This window comes from Biomphalaria glabrata, chromosome 16, assembly GCF_947242115.1.
Source record: "Biomphalaria glabrata chromosome 16, xgBioGlab47.1, whole genome shotgun sequence".
Classification (NCBI taxonomy): Eukaryota; Metazoa; Mollusca; class Gastropoda; family Planorbidae; genus Biomphalaria; species Biomphalaria glabrata.
Genome location: NC_074726.1, coordinates 15,203,459 through 15,219,334, shown reverse-complemented (window position 1 = coordinate 15,219,334; position 15,876 = coordinate 15,203,459). Strand labels below are relative to the sequence as shown.

The 15,876-nt window shown below is 34.2% G+C and overlaps 1 protein-coding gene across 34 annotated transcripts in view; it reads left to right on the top strand.

Annotated features, from left to right (window-relative positions):
* LOC106078342 (titin-like) overlaps positions 1-15,876 on the top strand; it is a 533,611-nt gene that overhangs the window by 133,463 nt on the left and 384,272 nt on the right. For 33 of the 34 annotated variants that reach the window (XM_056014734.1, XM_056014739.1, XM_056014738.1 and 30 more), the window contains 3 exons: positions 91-6,326; positions 7,307-7,849; positions 8,022-8,334. The exons of the other annotated variant lie outside the window; for it this stretch is intronic. In XM_056014734.1, coding sequence (XP_055870709.1) covers positions 91-6,326; positions 7,307-7,849; positions 8,022-8,334 — 7,092 coding nt within the window. The remainder of the gene's footprint in view (positions 1-90; positions 6,327-7,306; positions 7,850-8,021; positions 8,335-15,876) is intronic. 34 annotated transcript variants of the gene reach the window in all.

Sequence of the window (15,876 nt, the reverse complement as noted above, 5' to 3'; positions counted from 1 at the left end):
CTATAGATACACATAGGGCATAATTTTTTAAATAAATTTCTCAAATAAAATGTTATAACTAATAAAACTATATCTTGCTTTTTTTTGTAGCCTATGAATATATGGCAGACACAGAGGAAGCTTCCGACTCTATGATGTCCTCTCTGGAGCCATCTTCACCTAAACCAACTCCTGCTGATTCTGACACTGAAGTAATCTCACACTCCAAAGAGTTTGTGGAGGAGGTTCAAAAACTTCAGGAGAAGTTCTCAGAGTTGACAGAGACTGAGGAAGAGTACCCAAGAGAGGAGTACTTTGAAACTTACCCTGCTGCTGAAGTTGAGATAGAGCAGCCAGCTGATTTAGAACAGGTTAATTTCATCACTGAAGAAACCACTGAAACTACCATTGTTACTCAAGAAATTCCTCTTTCCTCTGATGAAGCTAATGTGGAAGACACACACTTTCAGGCAGAGTCAGTGGAGTCTATTCAAGAAGAGGAAAGCATAAATACTGAAGTTGAGGAAGAAGAAAAAGACATAGGTCAAGTGTCTGAGGTTTTGGAAGACCTAACACAACCCATACAAGAACAGCCAGATACTTACAAGACAGAATTTGTACAAGAAATCATTTCACAGCCAGAAGTATCTGATGTTACTGAAGCTGTTACTGAAGATGTGCAGCCATCTGAAATTACTGTTGAATTTGTAAAGCCAGCAGAAGAACAGCCAGATACTTACAAGACAGAATTAGTACAAGAAATCATTTCACAGCCAGAAGTATCTGATGTTACTGAAGCTGTTACTGAAGATGTGCAGCCATCTGAAATTACTGTTGAATTTGAAAAACCTGCAGAACAACAGCCAGATACTTACAAAACAGAATTTGTACAAGAAATCATTTCACAGCCAGAAGTATCTGATGTTACTGAAGCAGTTACTGAAGATGTTCAGCCATCTGAAATTACTGTTGAATTTGAAAAACCTTCAGAAGAACAGCCAGATACTTACAAAACAGAATTTGTACAAGAAATCATTTCACAGCCAGAAGTATCTGATGTTACTGAAGCTGTTACTGAAGATGTTCAGCCATCTGAAATAACTGTTGAATTTGAAAAACCAGCAGAAGAACAGCCAGATACTTACAAAACAGAATTTGTACAAGAAGTCATTTCACAGCCAGAAGTATCTGATGTTAAGGAAGCTGTTACTGAAGATGTGCAGCCATCTGAAATTACAATTGAATTTGAAAAACCTGCAGAACAACAGCCAGATACTTACAAAACAGAATTTGTACAAGAAATCATTTCACAGCCAGAAGTATCTGATGTTACTGAAGCTGTTACTGAAGATGTTCAGCCATCTGAAATAACTGTTGAATTTGAAAAACCAGCAGAAGAACAGCCAGATACTTACAAAACAGAATTTGTACAAGAAGTCATTTCACAGCCAGAAGTATCTGATGTTACTGAAGCTGTTACTGAAGATGTGCAGCCATCTGAAATTACTGTTGAATTTGAAAAACCTGCAGAACAACAGCCAGATACTTACAAAACAGAATTTGTACAAGAAATCATTTCACAGCCAGAAGTATCTGATGTTACTGAAGCTGTTACTGAAGATGTTCAGCCATCTGAAATAACAGTTGAATTTGAAAAACCAGCAGAAGAACAGCCAGATACTTACAAAACAGAATTTGTACAAGAAGTCATTTCACAGCCAGAAGTATCTGATGTTACTGAAGCTGTTACTGAAGATGTGCAGCCATCTGAAATTACTGTTGAATTTGAAAAACCTGCAGAAGAACAGCCAGATACTTACAAGACAGAATTTGTACAAGAAATCATTTCACAGCCAGAAGTATCTGATGTTACTGAAGCTGTTACTGAAGATGTACAGCCATCTGAAATAACTGTTGAATTTGAAAAACCAGCAGAAGAACAGCCAGATACTTACAAGACAGAATTTGTACAAGAAATCATTTCACAGCCAGAAGTATCTGATGTTACTGAAGCTGTTACTGAAGATGTACAGCCATCTGAAATAACTGTTGAATTTGAAAAACCAGCAGAAGAACAGCCAGATACTTACAAGACAGAATTTGTACAAGAAATCATTTCACAGCCAGAAGTATCTGATGTTACTGAAGCAGTTACTGAAGATGTACAGCCATCTGAAATTACTGTTGAATTTGAAAAACCAGCAGAACAACAGCCAGATACTTACAAAACAGAATTTGTACAAGAAATCATTTCACAGCCAGAAGTATCTGATGTTACTGAAGCAGTTACTGAAGATGTTCAGCCATCTGAAATTACTGTTGAATTTGAAAAACCTTCAGAAGAACAGCCAGATACTTACAAAACAGAATTTGTACAAGAAATCATTTCACAGACAGAAGTATCTGATGTTACTGAAGCTGTTACTGAAGATGTTCAGCCATCTGAAATAACTGTTGAATTTGAAAAACCAGCAGAAGAACAGCCAGATACTTACAAAACAGAATTTGTACAAGAAGTCACTTCACAGCCAGAAGTATCTGATGTTACTGAAGCAGTTACTGAAGATGTTCAGCCATCTGAAATTACTGTTGAATTTGAAAAACCAGCAGAAGAACAGCCAGATACTTACAAAACAGAATTTGTACAAGAAGTCATTTCACAGCCAGAAGTATCTGATGTTACTGAAGCTGTTACTGAAGATGTGCAGCCATCTGAAATTTCTGTTGAATTTAAAAAGTCAACAGAAGTACAGCCAGATACTTACAAAACAGAATTTGTACAAGAAGTCATTTCACAGCCAGAAATATCTGATGTTACAGAAGCTGTTACTGAAGATGTGCAGCCATCTGAAATTACTGTTGAATTTGAAAAGCCAGCAGAAGAACAGCCAGATACTTACAAGACAGAATTTGTACAAGAAATCATTTCACAGCCAGAAGTATCTGATGTTACTGAAGCTGTTACTGAAGATGTGCAGCCATCTGAAATTACTGTTGAATTTGAAAAACCAGCAGAAGAACAGCCAGATACTTACAAGACAGAATTTGTACAAGAAATCATTTCACAGCCAGAAGTATCTGATGTTACTGAAGCTGTTACTGAAGATGTGCAGCCATCTGAAATTACTGTTGAATTTGAAAAACCAGCAGAAGAACAGCCAGATACTTACAAGACAGAATTTGTACAAGAAATCATTTCACAGCCAGAAATATCTGATGTTACTGAAGCTGTTACTGAAGATGTGCAGCCATCTGAAATTACTGTTGAATTTGAAAAGCCAGCAGAAGAACAGCCAGATACTTACAAAACAGAATTTATACAAGAAATCATTTCACAGCCAGAAATATCTGATGTTACTGAAGCTGTTACTGAAGATGTGCAGCCATCTGAAATTACTGTTGAATTTGAAAAGGCAGTAGAAGAACAGCCAGATACTTACAAAACAGAATTTGTACAAGAAGTCATTTCACAGCCAGAAGTATCTGATGTTACTGAAGCTGTTACTGAAGATGTGCAGCTATCTGAAATTACTGTTGAATTTGAAAAACCAGCAGAAGAACAGCCAGATACTTACAAGACAGAATTTGTACAAGAAATCATTTCACAGCCAGAAGTATCTGATGTTACTGAAGCTGTTACTGAAGATGTGCAGCTATCTGAAATTACTGTTGAATTTGAAAAACCTGCAGAAGAACAGCCAGATACTTACAAGACAGAATTTGTACAGGAAATTATTTCACAGCCAGAAGTATCAGATGTTACAGAAGCTGTTACTGAAGATGTGCAGCCATCTGAAATTACTGTTGAATTTCAAAAGCCAGTAGAAGAACAGCCAGATACTTACAAGACAGAATTTATACAAGAAATCATTTCAGAGCCAGAATTATCTGATGTTACTGAAGCTGTTACTGAAGATGTGCAGCCATCTGAAATTACTGTTGAATTTGAAAAACCAGCAGAAGAACAGCCAGATACTTACAAGACAGAATTTGTACAAGAAATCATTTCACAGCCAGAAGTATCTGATGTTACTGAAGCTGTTACTGAAGATGTGCAGCCATCTGAAATTACTGTTGAATTTGAAAAACCAGCAGAAGAACAGCCAGATACTTACAAGACAGAATTTGTACAAGAAATCATTTCACAGCCAGAAGTATCTGATGTTACTGAAGCTGTTACTGAAGATGTGCAGCCATCTGAAATTACTGTTGAATTTGAAAAACCAGCTGAAGAACAGCCAGATACTTACAAGACAGAATTTGTACAGGAAATCATTTCACAGCCAGAAGTATCTGATGTTACAGAAGCTGTTACTGAAGATGTGCAGCCATCTGAAATTACTGTTGAATTTGAAAAGCCAATAAAAGAACAGCCAGATACTTACAAGACAGAATTTGTACAAGAAATCATTTCACAGCCAGAAGTATCTGATGTTACTGAAGCTGTTACTGAAGATGTGCAGCCATCTGAAATTACTGATGAATTTGTAAAACCAGCTGAAGAACAGCCAGATACTTACAAGACAGAATTTGTACAAGAAATCATTTCACAGCCAGAAGTATCTGATGTTACAGAAGCTGTTACTGAAGATGTGCAGCCATCTGAAATTACTGTTGAATTTGAAAAGCCAGCAGAAGAACAGCCAGATACTTACAAGACAGAATTTGTACAAGAAATCATTTCACAGCCAGAAGTATCTGATGTTACTGAAGCTGTTACTGAAGATGTGCAGCTATCTGAAATTACTGTTGAATTTGAAAAACCTGCAGAAGAACAGCCAGATACTTACAAGACAGAATTTGTACAGGAAATCATTTCACAGCCAGAAGTATCTGATGTTACAGAAGCCGTTACTGAAGATGTGCAGCCATCTGAAATTACTGTTGAATTTGAAAAGCCAGTAGAAGAACAGCCAGATACTTACAAGACAGAATTTATACAAGAAATCATTTCAGAGCCAGAATTATCTGATGTTACTGAAGCTGTTACTGAAGATGTGCAGCCATCTGAAATTACTGTTGAATTTGAAAAACCTGCAGAAGAACAGCCAGATACTTACAAGACAGAATTTGTACAGGAAATCATTTCACAGCCAGAAGTATCTGATGTTACAGAAGCTGTTACTGAAGATGTGCAGCCATCTGAAATTACTGTTGAATTTGAAAAGCCAGTAGAAGAACAGCCAGATACTTATAAGACAGAATTTGTACAAGAAATCATTTCACAGCCAGAAATATCTGATGTTACTGAAGCTTTTACTGAAGATGTGCAGCCATCTGGAATTACTGATGAATTTGTAAAACCAGCTGAAGAAAAGCCAAATACTTACAAGACAGAATTTGTACAAGAAATCATTTCACAGCCAGAAGTATCTGATGTTACTGAAGCTGTTACTGAAGATGTGCAGCCATCTGAAATTACTGTTGAATTTGAAAAGCCAGCAGAAGAACAGCCAGATATTTACAAGATAGAATTTGTACAAGAAATCATTTCACAGCCAGAAGTATCTGATGTTACAGAAGCTGTTACTGAAGATGTGCAGCCATCTGAAATTACTGTTGAATTTGAAAAGCCAGTAGAAGAACAGCCAGATACTTATAAGACAGAATTTGTACAAGAAATCATTTCACAGCCAGAAATATCTGATGTTACTGAAGCTTTTACTGAAGATGTGCAGCCATCTGGAATTACTGATGAATTTGTAAAACCAGCTGAAGAACAGCCAGATACTTACAAGACAGAATTTGTACAAGAAATCATTTCACAGCCAGAAGTATCTGATGTTACAGAAGCTGTTACTGAAGATGTGCAGCCATCTGAAATTACTGTTGAATTTGAAAAGCCAGCAGAAGAACAGCCAGATACTTACAAGACAGAATTTGTACAAGAAATCATTTCACAGCCAGAAGTATCTGATGTTACTGAAGCTTTTACTGAAGATGTGCAGCCATCTGAAATTACTGTTGAATTTGAAAAACCAGCAGAAGAACAGCCAGATACTTACAAGACAGAATTTGTACAAGAAATCATTTCACAGCCAGAAGTGACTGAAATCACTGACACTTTAATAGATACTTTTAAAGAAAAAGACATGTCTTCTGTTTATGATTCTATTGATTCCTTTCAACCTGAACAAAGTAATGTTCAACTTACAGAAGAAGTTACAGAACATTTGAATGTCTTTGTTTTTGATCAGTTCAATACATCTGCAGCTACTGAACAGATTGAAGAGTTTGCTGAAGTTATGGCTCAGAAGCTTATAGCTGATATGAGAGAACACAAACCTGATGATGCTAAAATTGTGTCTATTGAAAAGCCAGTTTCTGATGAAGGCAAAGCTGAAGAGGTACATTTTTTTCATTTAAAGGGAAATAGAAATGAGAATACTATCTACTATTAGTTTTTAGGTTGTCAGTCTGTCTGTCCCTCTATCCAGTTTATATCTTGTAATCTAGAAAAGATATTTACAATCCGACATCATAATATTTTAGACCATTCAAAATTCTGTTACAACGGCTACTTTTTTTTTTTTTTGAAAGCTAAAAATAATTTAATTTTTAAAATCAAGTATACAAGCAGTTTTTTCATAAAAATACACCATTTTTACAACTATTCACCATTAATAGTAACAAACACATGAGGCTATTTAGTTAGGGAGTTGACTATTTACCATATTTTCAACACAGTTATGCAGTTTTTGTATTGTTAAGTAAGTTCTTTCATACTTATTACATACATTTAAAGAAAAATGTTTATTTCTTTTTTTAAAGATAAAATATCTATTTGGTACGCTTATAAGTGAAACATAATTTAAAACAACAATTAATAAGTAATTTTTCATATTATTATATTATGTGAACTGCAGCATGGCATATATCCATGGAACACTTAACTAAAGGAAAATAAGGAATTTTATTTTAAGGAAATGTTTTTTTCTTGATGCTTTGAATAAGAGATTGACCCTTTACAAAATAATTAGATCATTTAGATAATCATTATATGACATCAGTTAGGCCAAGTTCACATCTAACTTCACCTTCACTTTCACCTATCCCTTGGTCTGCTTGACCGTTGGGGCACCACACAAGATTGTCAACTTTCTTTTTCCATTCTTTTCTGTCATTTGCCTTTGATAGAATTTCATTCTGATTTTTTAAATGAAAATATTGAAACCTGCCTTTACTTGCTTGGGTGGACCACTTTTGGGGCCGATTTTGAGTTTGTGTTATACACAAACTGTCTTTGTAACCTTGTTGTTTTTTTTTAATCATATCAATATTTTTGAACGAAATGGACAATGTTCATTATATTTTAATTTATTTTTAGATGCTACAAGAAGCTGAAGGGATTAATGAGGAAATAGAGATTGCTGATACAGAAGAAATAAAAGATGTTCAACTTGATCAGCCAAAAGAAGAAACTATTGAGGAAGAAAGAAGTGTTATTGTAGTAGACTTTGAGAAACCTCAGGAGGTTGAGGAAGTGGAAGAGAAAGTGGAATTCCCATATGTTAAAGACACTGTTGAAGTAGAAATACAGCAACCTACTGAAGAAACAATTGAAATTGTTAAAGACATTATTATTGTTGAAAAAGAAAAAGCTCAGGAAGTGAAGGAAATGGAAGAGGAAGTTGAAACCCCAGTTGTCAAGGAAACTGTTGAGGTAGAAGTAGAACAACCAACTGAGGAAACAGTTGAAATTTACAAAGAGACTATTGTTGTGGAAAAAGAAAAGCCTCAGAAAGTTGAGGAGACTACTGAAGAAGTAGAAACCACTACTTTCCAAGAAATCATTGAATTCAATATTCAGCAGTCAAACATTGAAGAAGCTGAAATAACACCACTAGAAAAGCCAGAAGTACCTCAAGAGGTTACTCTTTTTTTAAGTTGAACTATATTTCAAATTTAATAATTTACAGAATATTTAAGAAAAAAAAAATAAAAAAAAGAATATATGTATATATATATATATATAGAGAGAGAGAGATTTTTTAGCTTTTTCCTCTTTTGTTATAGCACTTGCAATTTTCTTTGTTTGATAGTTTGAGCCTGATGTAAAAGAAGCAGTGCACACTGAAGCTCCAAGATTTGTGACTTCACTTTTAGACATTACAGTTCTGGAAAACACTCGTACTGTAATGGAAGTTGTATTTAGTGGGCTTCCCGCTCCCAACGTTACATGGTTTGTGGATGATGAAGAAATTCTTCCAGGTGATGGAGTGGACATTGTCACAGAGAGCAACCGTTCCATCCTCATCTTTTCTGAAATTTACCCTGATGATGAAGGCATTTACAAAGTGGAGTTGAACAATAAGGTTGGAAGCTGCATCAGCACAGCCTACATTACTGTTATTTGTAAGTACTGCATATGTTTGCTAAGATCTGTATTTTCTTTTATCAAACATGGCAGAGCATGTTCATTACATTTGCTTTGTTATGTGTATCAAACTTTATATTTATATTCATTATCTTCACAAAAAAATCTCTCATGGCTTCCTTTTTTTTAAAGAGTAGACTAGTGCCTTGAAAGGTTTGGCTTCAAATAAAGCTTCATACATTGCAGCTTGGCCAGAAAATAAACGTCAGTGCTCTCACAAAACATTCTTTTCTTCTTTTTTTTGTGACATACACCACTGTATGCAATTGTGACCATTATATCAATCACATAATGCACAATTGATGTATTTGACATATCTTATGCTTCAAACACTTTGTTTTTTGTCATTGTTTCATTGAACTTGCAAAATTTTTGAATTCCTAATGATTTTTTGACACTTAACTTTGTCATTACATATTTGCTTTTGAGTAGAAATTACACATAGAGCTTACTGCTACACACCACTATGCTTTTTATTTTACCACAGCTTTGAAAAAAAAATGAAATGCTTCAATTTACTTTCTGAAGACTGAAATGAGTTTTTAAAACATGAATGTTGGTGTTGTCTGCTTCAAAGGGATGCCGATTCTAATCTCCGTCATTGCGAATTTTAGCAGTTTTAATTTTTTGTTAACTTTTTTTAAAAAACAAAAACAACGTGTCCACACAAAAAAAGGTGAATTGACTTTTTTTGTCTTTTCATAATTTTCTCTTTCCCTTTGTTTCTATCAACCCCAGTAACCTAACCTTGCTTAATCCCCAGAAAAGCTTAGTTCCTTTTTTTTTTTATTTTATGAATCTCTTTAATTTCCATTAGCAGAGTTTAGTTTTATTTTTTAAGTATACTTTAAACCTAGTCTAACTTGATCATGCACTTAATGGACTAATGATTTTCTTTTTTTCAACTTTTTTTTTTTATCTTATCCATTAATGAAAAAACACTATTTAGGTTCTCAAATGTTTCAAAATAGGAGTATGGATGTAAGCCAAAAAAAAACAACTCACTTAAATAGCTCATGTAACTATTTAGTAGTTAAAGCTAATGAAAACAAAACTTTGTTTGTTTCAAGGTGAAAGTATACAACCAATGTTTTCCATTCAAAATGTGTTAGCTAATAAATAAGACTATAAGAATATTTATTACTTATCACAATAAAATTGTCATAAAGATTGTGATTTTTTGCACTGATTAAAATATTTCTTTTATAATTAATAATAACTAAAATATTTCTTTTATAATTAATAATAACTAAGGTGCATCTGTATAACATCATTTGTTATATCTATCTTTAGGTCATTGTAAAGGATTTTTTATCAGATTCAAAAGTAGCTGAAATTTTAGTGGTTCTACTTTGTTGGTAAAGCTGACATACGTAACCTAAGCATATATAACACTACAATCTGTTTGCCATTTAGCTATTTTCTATTAGTGTGTTAAAGACATGTTTTATACATGAAAACATTTTATGCTTATCAATCTGTTTCAAAAAAATTCTCAATAGCTGAAAAAGTTCTAATTTTGACATTGGATCAAATAAAGGATATATGTTTTATGTTTAGTCCAAAAGAACTTAAATAAATGAAAATATAATCCTGCATTTATCATTCAGATAGTTCCAATGATTGTTGAAAATGTTAAGTTCTTCATCATTTTCAAGCATTTGCATGTGGGATGACATATAAGTCAGGTTGATGAGATTTGATGGTTCCTACAATACTTTGCCTTTGCTTCATCATAATTATAATAATGATAATAATGCTTAATAAAATGAAACAACAACTTCATAAAGATATTTCTGCTTTTTTTTTTTCTTGTGAACCTCCTTATCCATTACATTTATGTCTTTTTTTTAATTTTAAGCCATTCTTTTTGATCTCCCATAATGTTTCAAAGTGAAAATGGTTTAAAATCTTCTAAATATAAGGTGTTATCAATACAAAGTATTCTGATAATCCAACCAAAAATAGATTATATAAACTCATGTTGTAGCTTGTCTGGACAGATCTTTCTTTGCATCCATTTGATACTTACTGCATGTGATATGTTGTTATGCTGACTGCATTTTGAATGGGAGAAAAAGTACAAGGTAACAATTCCATTTTTTTTTCTAAAATAAATTTACTACCTACAGTTTTTGATATCTATCATTTTATTTTTTAACTAAATTTATTTTAGAATACTCAATACTAGGAGATAGCATAGTGTAGGGTGTATTTCTTGATAGTTTTTGTTTCAAAAACTGCATAGGCCTATGTACAATTATTGTTTTAATGGGAATTTTAAGTTTCTATTAATGAAGAGCTATACTCACAATTTTATATATATTCCAATTAAAAATGTAAAATAAACACTTTTCAGTTCATTTTGAAATGTCTTACAGAAGGATATGTACAATGTGGGTTGTTTTCCTTGACATCATTAGACTATGTTAATAGGCTTGCAATTTTTTTTTAGCTAATATTGCTTCAGATTATACAATGTGAAGTTCTATTTTTTTAGATTAGAAATGAAACATGAAACCTTATTTCTTTTAGATATTAAACCCAAAATGTTCTATAGTCAAAGATGTTTTATTTCTCTGTGAGAAAATAGTTGTCCTTCTAGAGTAATATATTTCCAATCTTTTTGTCTTCAATGTAATATTTTTTGCATGAGATAATAAATATAAAGATAGATCTATACTATTCTTTATCCAACTTAGCTGTATTTCTTTTGCCAAAATCAGAGCTTTATTGCTGCTATTGAAATCACGTTTAGAATTTTTATAACTGTTAGTCTTGATATAAATTTACATTCATACTTTCTATGAAATTAATAGTACTAAAAATTGTAGATTGTTTATATATTTTACACAGTTAATCTTTTATTTATAAAATAATCATTTAAATATTATAATATTTATTTATTATTATTATTAACCTATTTTATTAATTTTCTTAAACTTTAGCTAGTGAAACAATTGCAGAAGAAGAAAGAAGAACTTATAGAGAAGAAATATCAATAATACCCTCTGCCACTAATTTAGCAACTGATCTAGTACAAATTAAGGAAAGTAAAATGGAAATGATCTCTGAAAAAGAAAATTTCAGTCAAGAAATATCATTTGATATTCAGAAACAGGAATCACATAAGGAAACAATAGAAGTTCAAATTAAAAAACCAAAGGAGCTAGACAGTTTTACTCAATCTATTCAAATTTCAAGCTTCAATTCGACAGAATTTCAGCTAAGTCAGCCAAAAGAAGAGATAATTGAAGAAGAAAGGAGTGTGGTGAATCTCAAAAAACCTCAGGATGTAGAAGAAGAAGCCCCTGTGGCTAAGGAAACTCTTGAGGTTGAACAACCAACTGAGGAAATGGTTGAGATTTACAAAGAAACCATTGCAATTGAAAAAGAAAAGCCACAGGAAGTTGAGGAGACTATTGAAGAAGTAGAAACCACTACTTTCCAAGAGACGATTGAATTTGACATTCAGCAAACAAAAGTTGAGGAAGAAGAAACACACAAAGAAACAATTACAATTGAATTTGAGAAACCTCAAGAAGTTGAAGAAGTCACTGAGCAGATTGAAATAACCACATCTGAAGAAACACAAGAAGTCCAACTGGATCAACCCAAAGAAGAAACTATTGAAGAAGAAAGAGGTGTCATTGTGGTTGATCACAAAAAACCTCAGGAGGTTGAGGAAGTGGAAGAAGAAGTAGAAGCCCCAGTGGCTAAGGAAACACTTGAAGTTGAGGTTGAACAACCAACTGAGGAAAAAGTTGAGATTTACAAAGAAACCATTGTCGTTGAGAAAGAAAAACCTCAGGAGGTTGAGGAGACTATTGAAGAAGTAGAAACCACTACTTTCCAAGAGATGATTGAATTTGACATTCAGCAGACAAAAGTAGAAGAAGAAGAAACACACAAAGAAACAATTAAAATTGAATTTGAGAAACCTCAAGAAGTTGAAGAAGTCACTGAGGAGATTGAAATAACCACATCTGAAGAAACACAAGAAGTCCAACTGGATCAACCCAAAGAAGAAACTATTGAAGAAGAAAGAGGTGTCATTGTGGTTGATCACAAAACACCTCAGGAGGTTGAGGAAGTGGAAGAAGAAGTAGAAGCCCCAGTGGCTAAGGAAACACTTGAAGTTGAGGTTGAACAACCAACTGAGGAAAAAGTTGAGATTTACAAAGAAACCATTGTCGTTGAGAAAGAAAAACCTCAGGAGGTTGAGGAGACTATTGAAGAAGTAGAAACCACTACTTTCCAAGAGACGATTGAATTTGACATTCAGCAGACAAAAGTAGAAGAAGAAGAAACACACAAAGAAACAATTACAATTGAATTTGAGAAACCTCAAGAAGTTGAAGAAGTCACTGAGGAGATTGAAATAACCACATCTGAAGAAACACAAGAAGTTCAACTGGAACAACCCAAAAAAGAAACTATTGAAGAAGAAAGAGGTGTCATTGTGGTTGATCACAAAAAAAATCAGGAGGTTGAGGAAGTGGAAGAAGAAGTAGAAGCCCCAGTGGCTAAGGAAACACTTGAAGTTGAGGTTGAACAACCAACTGAGGAAAAAGTTGAGATTTACAAAGAAACCATTGTCGTTGAGAAAGAAAAACCTCAGGAAGTTGAAGAGAATATTGAAGAAGTAGAAACCACTACTTTCCCAGAGACGATTGAATTTGACATTCAGCAGACAAAAGTAGAAGAAGAAGAAACACACAAAGAAACAATTACAATTGAATTTGAGAAACCTCAAGAAGTTGAAGAAGTCACTGAGGAGATTGAAATAACTACATCTGAAGAAACACAAGAAGTTCAACTGGATCAACCCAAAGAAGAAACTATTGAAGAAGAAAGAGGTGTCATTGTGGTTGATCACAAAACACCTCAGGAGGTTGAGGAAGTGGAAGAAGAAGTAGAAGCCCCAGTGGCTAAGGAAACACTTGAAGTTGAGGTTGAACAACCAACTGAGGAAAAAGTTGAGATTTACAAAGAAACCATTGTCGTTGAGAAAGAAAAACCTCAGGAGGTTGAGGAGACTATTGAAGAAGTAGAAACCACTACTTTCCGAGAGACGATTGAATTTGACATTCAGCAGACAAAAGTAGAAGAAGAAGAAACACACAAAGAAACAATTACAATTGAATTTGAGAAACCTCAAGAAGTTGAAGAAATCACTGAGGAGATTGAAATAACCACATCTGAAGAAACACAAGAAGTTCAACTGGATCAACCCAAAGAAGAAACTATTGAAGAAGAAAGAGGTGTCATTGTGGTTGATCACAAAAAACCTCAGGAGGTTGAGGAAGTGGAAGAAGAAGTAGAAGCCCCAGTGGCTAAGGAAACACTTGAAGTTGAGGTTGAACAACCAACTGAGGAAAAAGTTGAGATTTACAAAGAAACCATTGTCGTTGAGAAAGAAAAACCTCAGGAAGTTGAGGAGACTATTGAAGAAGTAGAAACCACTACTTTCCAAGAGACAATTGAATTTGACATTCAGCAGACAAAAGTAGAAGAAGAAGAAACACACAAAGAAACAATTACAATTGAATTTGAGAAACCTCAAGAAGTTGAAGAAGTCACTGAGGAGATTGAAATAACCACATCTGAAGAAACACAAGAAGTCCAACTGGATCAACCCAAAGAAGAAACTATTGAAGAAGAAAGAGGTGTCATTGTGGTTGATCACAAAAAACCTCAGGAGGTTGAGGAAGTGGAAGAAGAAGTAGAAGCCCCAGTGGCTAAGGAAACACTTGAAGTTGATGTTGAACAACCAACTGAGGAAACTGTTGAGATTTACAAAGAAACCATTGTCGTTGAGAAAGAAAAACCTCAGGAAGATGAGGAGAATATTGAAGAAGTAGAAACCACTACTTTCCAAGAGACAATTGAATTTGACATTCAGCAGACAAAAGTAGAAGAAGAAGAAACACACAAAGAAACAATTACAATTGAATTTGAGAAACCTCAAGAAGTTGAAGAAGTCACTGAGGAGATTGAAATAACCACATCTGAAGAAACACAAGAAGTCCAACTGGATCAACCCAAAGAAGAAACTATTGAAGAAGAAAGAGGTGTCATTGTGGTTGATCACAAAAAACCTCAGGAGGTTGAGGAAGTGGAAGAAGAAGTAGAAGCCCCAGTGGCTAAGGAAACACTTGAAGTTGATGTTGAACAACCAACTGAGGAAACTGTTGAGATTTACAAAGAAACCATTGTCGTTGAGAAAGAAAAACCTCAGGAAGATGAGGAGAATATTGAAGAAGTAGAAACCACTACTTTCCAAGAGACGATTGAATTTGACATTCAGCACACAAAAGTAGAAGAAGAAGAAACACACAAAGAAACAATTACAATTGAATTTGAGAAACCTCAAGAAGTTGAAGAAGTCACTGAGGAGATTGAAATAACCACATCTGAAGAAACACAAGAAGTTCAACTGGATCAACCCAAAGAAGAAACTATTGAAGAAGAAAGAGGTGTCATTGTGGTTGATCACAAAAAACCTCAGGAGGTTGAGGAAGTGGAAGAAGAAGTAGAAGCCCCAGTGGCTAAGGAAACACTTGAAGTTGATGTTGAACAACCAACTGAGGAAACTGTTGAGATTTACAAAGAAACCATTGTCGTTGAGAAAGAAAAACCTCAGGAAGATGAGGAGAATATTGAAGAAGTAGAAACCACTACTTTCCAAGAGACGATTGAATTTGACATTCAGCAGACAAAAGTAGAAGAAGAAGAAACACACAAAGAAACAATTACAATTGAATTTGAGAAACCTCAAGAAGTTGAAGAAGTCACTGAGGAGATTGAAATAACCACATCTGAAGAAACACAAGAAGTTCAACTGGATCAACCCAAAGAAGAAACTATTGAAGAAGAAAGAGGTGTCATTGTGGTTGATCACAAAAAACCTCAGGAGGTTGAGGAAGTGGAAGAAGAAGTAGAAGCCCCAGTGGCTAAGGAAACACTTGAAGTTGAGGTTGAACAACCAACTGAGGAAAAAGTTGAGATTTACAAAGAAACCATTGTCGTTGAGAAAGAAAAACCTCAGGAAGTTGAGGAGACTATTGAAGAAGTAGAAACCACTACTTTCCAAGAGACGATTGAATTTGACATTCAGCAGACAAAAGTAGAAGAAGAAGAAACACACCAAGAAACAATTACACTTGAATTTGAGAAACCTCAAGAAGTTGAAGAAGTCACTGAGGAGATTGAAATAACCACATCTGAAGAAACACAAGAAGTCCAACTGGATCAACCCAAAGAAGAAACTATTGAAGAAGAAAGAGGTGTCATTGTGGTTGATCACAAAAAACCTCAGGAGGTTGAGGAAGTGGAAGAAGAAGTAGAAGCCCCAGTGGCTAAGGAAACACTTGAAGTTGAGGTTGAACAACCAACTGAGGAAATGGTTGAGATTTACAAAGAAACCATTGCCATTGAAAAAGAAAAGCCTCAGGAAGTTGAGGAGACTACTGAAGAAGTAGAAACCACTACTTTCCAAGAGACGATTGAATTTGACA